Consider the following 7,391-nt stretch of genomic DNA (forward strand, 5'->3'; position numbering starts at 1 on the left):
GCTGGCATGTGTAATATGGTGGGAGAGCAGGAGAGGGGGGTGGGCACTGGACCCAGCCAGTAGAGAAGTGTGGGGTCAATGGACGCTTACCATGCCCGGCCATTATGCCGTAATCCTTCCTCGCTTTTCTGGAAAAACTGAATAGCACTAGAATCACTGACTCAATTTTTGGATCTCATTTTCATGACAAAGCGATTGTTCCCCTTTTTGCCTCCCCTGTTGCTGTTTATAAACGTGTGGGAGCAGGGATATAAAAGGGACCGGTGAGGTTCCAGTGCAATATCGAGACCTCAGGGGAAACACAACCAACAACCACTTAGCATCACCAAGGCCGTCTCACACATTTGATCCAAGATGGGCAGGGTGAGTTCAGACCGAGGGGCACTGGGTTTGGCAGAATTGGGCAACATGGTGGCAACTAGGTGGTTAGTACAAAGATTTGGGTTGCTGCCAGTTCTGAACCTTTTTTAAATTCTCCTGATTGGTGAGTAGTTTCATGCACTGACCAGTCATCTGAGTCGTTGGAAGCGTAATTAGTTGCAGCTCCATTAGAGCGCTAAAAACCATCAACGGGATGTTTTTGAAGGCTGTCTGATGTGAAAGTGTTTAAAGAACTGAGACAGTCAAATGCCTGTTCAGGGAATTAGCTTGAAGACCAGCTAAGAGACTGACATGTGGTGTCCTTCAGATTGTCTTCTACGAGGACAAGAACTTCCAGGGTCGTCGCTATGAGTGTGACAGCGACTGCTCAGACTTTCACGCCTACCTAAGCCGCTGCAACTCCATTCGTGTGGAGAGTGGGGCTTGGGTGGTGTACGAGAGGCCCAACTACATGGGCTACCAGTACGTCCTGACCAGAGGGGAGTACCCCGAGTATCAGCGCTGGATGGGCCTCAACGACCGCCTCAGCTCCTGCAAGATGATCCACTTTGTAAGTCAGCAATTGCATGCAATTGTAAATCATTATGCAAATCTTTTAATGAACAAACCTGTATAAACTTGCCTTGAACTGGAGGACCAGATGGGTGGATTGATTACAGCCACAGTAAAACCAACCAATAGAGAAATATGGGCCCACGAAAGAGGTCACTATGTTGATGCTGCAGGGTTTGTCGATGGAGGCCAAGACCTGGGTCATTCTATTTGGGTGATCAGGCTTTGGTCCAGCTAACGTTCAGCCAGCCCGCTGCCTGCAGGCACATCTGAGGACACTACTTTCATACAAAAATCAATCTAGCTTGACCAGCTGTGTGTGTATAGTTTTGAGTTATTTATAAAGGCATGGAACAGTGAGCATACAAAAGACTAAAATTATTGATTTTTTGGTTGGTGCCGGATGGATTACATACAAAATCTGAACTAGTTCACCATGGCGCCCATGTTACAGTTATTAAATTATATTTTTCTCTTTTGAGATCCAAATCTCATCTCCCTATATATCCCCCCTTCCCCATTCTTTCCGAACACCCTACACTAACTACCCCCTCCACCACTCTGCACTCCCAAACCCCTACCATCTCCCCCTTGTTCTCTCCCTTCACCCTCCAGACCAGCGGCACGCTGTACAAGATGCAGCTGTATGAGAAGGCCGACTTTGGTGGCAAAGCTTTCGAGGCCACAGAGGACTGTCCCTCACTTCTGGAGAAGTTTCGCTGGAGGGAGGTCAACTCGTGTAAGGTGTATGATGGCTGGTGGGTTTTCTATGAGCACCCCAACTACCGCGGACGCCAGTACTTCCTGGAGAAGGGGGAATACCGTAAGCCTGGAGACTGGGGTGCTGTCAGTCCTGCTGTCCAGTCCTTCAGGCGCTTCACTGAATGATTTACCCTCCATCCAAACGGGCTGGGATCTTCTTACAAAGTGTTATGACATCATACATTACTCATTTTGTGATTTTCAAATGAGGGCAACAAAATAAAAACCTATGCAGTAAGAAGACCCATAATGTTCTTTAGACTTTGGTTCTTTCTTTAACACCCACAGTTCATCCGTACTCGAGCTTTTAAAGGTGTACATCAGGCCTGAAAGTTCTACAACCTAGCATAGTTTATAGATTTCCTCCTGGTTGACAAATCTGATGGTTCGAGGTGGAGAGCAGCTTTATCCAAGAACAGGTCTGAGGTCTACAGTGAGAGGCTGAGGGTTGAAATGAGTCCCAAAGGAGAAACAGTTTCCTCCTCCACCTACAAGCAGCAGTTCCGGGTTTTTCTCATCCAACAGTTCAGAGCAAAACGAGTGAAGCATCAAAGGCCACAGCACCGAGGTCTGAAGGTAGCAGAATGCACAGTGAGTCTATTAGTCACAGTAGTCAGTGGGGTTTTCTCTAAATTACTGCCAGGAAATCTGTGTCTAAATCGTGTTGACTGACCGTATCCAGATTGAACTCAACACTGCTGCATGTAGCGAGGTTGATCACAACCACACCCGGTACACCCTCTGACTGCAGCCAGACTCCACCCACCACAATCAGGTTTTCACGAATGACATGAGCAGAATGTGAATACCTAAAATAAGGGATAGAATGTCAGCTTATTGCTCTTTTGCAGGGTGTATTCTGAATATTTTTAAAAGTTTTGTCAAAAGCTTTGATAGACAAACCTGGGACAAGGAGGGGGCTTCACTTCTATACTCTCCCAGCAGAAGCCTCCCTCTGTGGGCCTTAGGAGTGCTGTATCTCCCAGTGGCTCTCCTTTTCTTCCCAGTCCCCCAAATACCACCACACCTGCCTGGTATGAACATGCTGAATGGGAATGGCGAGCCTCTGGTGTTACACCCTCAACTGGGATCTGGAGATAATGCAAGACACTCCTCTTTAAAGTCAAGATGCTTACATGCAAAAAATAAAAAATAAAAAAAGATAAAGTTAACAAACATAAAAGAGGGGAAACCTCAGTCCAGTGCTGCTGGTCTACAGACAGAAAGTAGCCATCACCCAGAACAACCTCTGACTCGTTTTTTCCACCAAAAACAAACAGGAAGTCTTCACCTATTGATCAAAAAAGGCTTGAATGAGACATAACCTACATACTAAACTAGAGCAGAATATAAAAATTCAAAAATCCCATTAAGAGGCCCCACTTTATTCTCTTACTTTACCTTTGTGACTGACCACTGTAGCAGTGTGCCTCCATCTCAGCGGCGGTTGAGTACCCGTACAGACCATCTGCTCCTCACAGAGTTTCACCGCTTCTTGGTCGCTTGAGTCAAGAGGACCAGGCGAACCACAGGGATGAGGGATGACTTTGAAAAGGCTCTTGATTGGGTTGAGTGGAGAAGAGCGACCTCCATATATTACAATACCTCCTCCAGGAATAGAAGTGACTGTGTGGTACAATCGCACACCTGCAGGAAAACAACATCCAACACTAGAAGCAAAATATGCATCAGATATAACTCACACAATTCTGTCCAGTTGACAGGTGATGGTCTTGATAACACGTATTAGTCATAGATATTAAAAAAAAAAACTATACTTATTGGAAATCATGTGAAAACCAGAAGCACTGAGAGTTCTCACCCAACTGTACCAAAGGTTCCACACTGATAGATCTCCAGCCTTCAAGGCCTCTACGGAGGACTTTAGTTAGCGGCCCCCTGCCTCCTCTACTGGAGCCTCCTGCTAACAGAACCTCCCCTGTGTTCAACAAAGCCGAGGCCATCCCAAGCCCCTCCACGCAAACTGGTATGGTCCTCACAATCAAACCTCTGGGGCTGCAAGATGGACTTCTGGTTGGCCCTGAAGATACTGAAGGGAAAAAACAAAAATACGCTGAGGTCTTTGAAATAGAACACACACCGAGTTTGTCAACAAAGGGTTTAATCGATGGCTTAAAGCTATAATAATCAGCAATAATCACCTGGAGGATGTGTGAGCAAAGCCTGTGCCGTCAATGGACCTCGAGATGCAGTCAGGATGAAGTAGTGGGAACATTTCTGGTGCCACTCCTAACGTGGACAGATACACAAAGAGTCATAACATCAGAAACAATGAACAATAATTAGACATGATTTTCACTCTTATGACATGTGCAACAGATCAACTACAACTGTGGTCCCATCAGTGTCGACACATTCCAACAGCTAACCTCATACTCATCAAAAGGCTCCAGCCCCTCCACTCGGAGTCTCTCCTCATCAGGGATCAGCTTAAGGAAGAAGTCGTTCATATCCAGACACACACACTGCTCCCATCCCTGCAGACAAAAACCGATTTATTCAAACATAACATTGTGCAATTAACTTCACCCATACATTTGGAAAAAGTGCACTGTTAATGCAGTGATAAATACACTGTCTGCATACTGGCCTTGTCCAGGAAGCGGTGCCTCTGTGCCTCAGTGTCTGGATATACCTGAAGAGCGTGTAGAGTTGAATTCAGTTTCAAAAAATGCTCCTGCATGATCCGACCAAAAGGATCATGGGGATGGATCTGCTCGTATATTACGAAGACTGACTGCGGCAGAACCTTCGCTGCCCAGCTGATGACAGAATCGGACCTGGAAGACATACGAGAAACAAATTCTACATAGTAAGATTGACAATGCATGCGGTCTAGGATCACAATGTATGTATACACAGTTCATACCATTGTGTTTCCATATAGGTGAGCACCACTTCAGAGAGGATTAGGGTTGGGGCAGCCCAGTCCAACCCAGCTGTATCCAGAACCTCTTCTACCTGAGGTTCCTCTCTTATATCCACCCCTAACAGATGGTACTGACAGGCGGACACATAAGCAGGGCCTACAAGAACACATCCACAGACACTTGCTCATGAAATTTCCAAAAGCAATTGATTTTTTGTTGTATTTCTGAAAAGGAAAACTATACTGAATCTCTGTGAGACCATACAAAATGCTTCACCTATAAGAGAATGTACATGGGAGCCTAACATCCCCTTCAGAGTAACATTGGACATGATCAGGGCAGCCTTGCGCCGAGTAACATCTGGGAAATCCACTTCAAACACGACAGCCCTGTCAAGAGATCCCTCTGCGTGTAGCCGAAAGTACAACGAGTCAAATCCTGCACCCAGAGACAAAATCTAGAGGGGGGAGAGATAGCGGCAGAAGAAGTGAGGACAGAAAGACAAAAATGGGACACACAAAACTTGTGAGAGTCAACACTCAATAATGGACAATAACTCGCCTGTCTTTTGGTGCAATTTCCTGTAACCTGTAGAAACGTCCTCACACAGTGGTCCACGGCTCTCCAGCGCACATAGTAGCCCCTGAAACATGTCACGAAACTTTTTTGTACAATATAGTGGTGCCCGGACGATACTAACCTATGTTGGGGATGAATCTGCTGAAATGAGCTTTTCTCAATCATCATCACCAGCTGATGTTAGGCATTAATGGGCCAAAGATAGATAAAGTAAACTCTGTTTTTTTAGTGCTTTTATTAAGAAATGATGTCCTTGCATTGTTCTGGCTGGTGACACCACTACCCATCGATGCCTGTTTGTGTGTATCTACGTGTTCAGTCACCTTATCGTCACCTCCTACACATGACGATTCCAGGGCTGCGAGTGATGCTGACCTGTTGATGAGTGGGGCTCTCCTGGCCACTTTGCACACAAAATGTTGGAGGAAGACATCCTGAAAGTAGCCTTGTGCTGCAGCGGACACCTTGCTTACTGCACTGCTGTCATTGGTTCCCTGTACCTGGGAAGGATAAGAAAAAATGGTGGGCAATGTAAATTATTCAAATGAAATAAGCATTAACACACTGTAAAGTAATCAATGTAAAAAGTCACCTACTAAAAATGTGAGTGTATACTCTATAAAAATGTATATATTATCAGGTTATATAATCATTATACATACATACATATACATATATATATATATACATATACACACACACACACATATATATATATATACATATATATATATATAATCATTTATTATTATAATTTACTTTTATACCAATACATTTAACATAGAAAAAGAAACTACTTCTCGACACTTGTCTCATATAGAGCAGCATTCGAGTATTCTTCCAAAGTTGAGGGAACAAAAAAGTGTGAGTGCAATGTAAATATATGGGAAAATGTGTACAAATGGGGAAACTACTGCGTAACAGACGTCGAAACTGCATGTCAGCTCAAAACTCAAAGAAAATGCTCGATTTTTAAAGTGTTTCTTATTTTTACTGATATATTCAGATACACTTGAATCAAGCGAATAACCCTTAATACTTTCACTGTTACACTTTCAATCGATCGAGCGTGTTAGTAATGTTATGTCATTTAATATGAAAGAAAAAAACCTCATGTTTACCTAATGTGGTATAGTATGGTGAAAATACCCATTTCCCTCTGCTATAACGAGTTGTTTACCGTATATAAAGGCGCAGCACGGATGTAATTCAGAAGAAACTCAAATTTGTAAACTCTCCAAGAAGCTGATAAAAGGCAAAGATTTTTTCCACTACGCTTTATTTTTGCAACCTTGACTTGTCAAATGTGGCGAGCTGTCAAATGAACCTCACCGCGGTGTCCGCTGCCTGCTTCTTTCTGTTTGTCGTCGGCATGACCTCAGGAAGCTGTCACATCACGTAAAATAGGCTTTATATTTCTATTGATGGCTCGGTCAGTGGTCAACCCGTTTCCACGCCGTGGATGTAAATATTTCAAACCTCCTTCACACAGTACGGACTTCCGTTCAGCTGCACTGTAGCGCCCCCAGCGGCGCGGCGGCCGCAGTGTTCCTTCGCTTGCGAAGCATAACCGTTGTATCTTAATTATATAATTCTAATTTTTGGGATGATAATACAAAATTTCTGAACAAGGCCTATTTTTTTAATAGTACCTCCTGATGGTTTATTTCTGTTGTTGATAGGGAGGCTGTAAATATTATATAATACATTATTATTATTATTATTATTTTCTAGCTATTCTTTGGGGTAGAGAGGCGAACCTCTCTATTCTCTCTTTGCATCCTCATCTCTCCCTTCATGAGTGGATAGAATACACAGGCTGTGTCCATACTCACCCTCTATTCACGCTTCCCTTCTCACGATCTAGAAGGTTCTATCTATGTATCTGCATTATTAAATAACACTTTCAGATACTTCATGGGTCTCATGGCTCGGTCTCATCTCATCCATCTGCAGTTTTTCTGTAAACAACTGCAGCACTTGTCTCTCCTCTCAGACTAGAAGTATTACAGCCAAAAAAAGCAGAGAGACAAAGTGATTTTCATCCCACGTATGGGATAACCATGCATCACAGGTTTTAAATTCTTCAAAAGTCGGCTGCACAAGCATTGTGCTGTAGTCCTGTAAATGAGATGACATGCTAACAAACTGAGGAGGAGAGATTTCCAGGGTCTTTTGCAGCCCAGCAGCAAGGTGGGACTTCCTCTCATTGGCCTTGACAGGAGT

General features: G+C 43.9%; 2 protein-coding genes across 2 annotated transcripts; one reads left to right on the top strand and one right to left on the bottom strand.

The window, feature by feature from the left end:
• The first annotated feature begins 262 nt into the window (after positions 1 to 262).
• Positions 263 to 1,935, top strand: crygs2 (crystallin, gamma S2). Its single transcript, XM_086220154.1, has 3 exons — positions 263 to 363; positions 689 to 931; positions 1,549 to 1,935. The coding sequence occupies exons 1-3, from the start codon at positions 355 to 357 to the stop codon at positions 1,819 to 1,821; spliced, it is 525 nt and encodes a 174-aa protein (XP_086076280.1). The 5' UTR covers positions 263 to 354; the 3' UTR covers positions 1,822 to 1,935.
• Positions 1,508 to 6,658, bottom strand: lcmt2 (leucine carboxyl methyltransferase 2). The gene is made up of 14 exons (XM_086220140.1): positions 6,498 to 6,658; positions 5,541 to 5,665; positions 5,148 to 5,229; positions 4,863 to 5,043; positions 4,586 to 4,742; positions 4,307 to 4,496; positions 4,086 to 4,193; positions 3,858 to 3,945; positions 3,518 to 3,745; positions 3,097 to 3,342; positions 2,889 to 2,986; positions 2,599 to 2,786; positions 2,369 to 2,504; positions 1,508 to 2,265 (listed from the first exon to the last, which is right to left on the bottom strand). Exons 1-14 carry the CDS (start codon positions 6,537 to 6,539, stop codon positions 2,101 to 2,103), a joined length of 2,034 nt encoding a protein of 677 aa, XP_086076266.1. The 5' UTR covers positions 6,540 to 6,658; the 3' UTR covers positions 1,508 to 2,100.
• Positions 6,659 to 7,391: the final 733 nt, after the last annotated feature.

Source organism: Aulostomus chinensis, chromosome 12 (assembly GCF_037954235.1).
Source record: "Aulostomus chinensis isolate RoL2024-O1b breed Wild chromosome 12, RoL_Achi_v1.0, whole genome shotgun sequence".
Classification (NCBI taxonomy): domain Eukaryota; kingdom Metazoa; phylum Chordata; class Actinopteri; order Syngnathiformes; family Aulostomidae; genus Aulostomus; species Aulostomus chinensis.

What these genes read in the sequence shown, in the direction of transcription:
- crygs2 (XM_086220154.1), top strand. An exon ending in CCTGCAAGATGATCCACTTT is followed by an intron (nt 932 to 1,548) that starts GTAAGTCAGCAA and finishes TTCACCCTCCAG; the next exon opens with ACCAGCGGCACGCTGTACAA.
- lcmt2 (XM_086220140.1), bottom strand. Translation starts at nt 6,539, where the DNA reads ATGCCGACGACAAACAGAAAGAAGCAGGCAGCGGACACCGCG. An exon ending in AGCAGGCAGCGGACACCGCG is followed by an intron (nt 5,666 to 6,497) that starts GTGAGGTTCATT and finishes TATCCTTCCCAG; the next exon opens with GTACAGGGAACCAATGACAG. An exon ending in CCATGTACATTCTCTTATAG is followed by an intron (nt 4,743 to 4,862) that starts GTGAAGCATTTT and finishes GTGTTCTTGTAG; the next exon opens with GCCCTGCTTATGTGTCCGCC.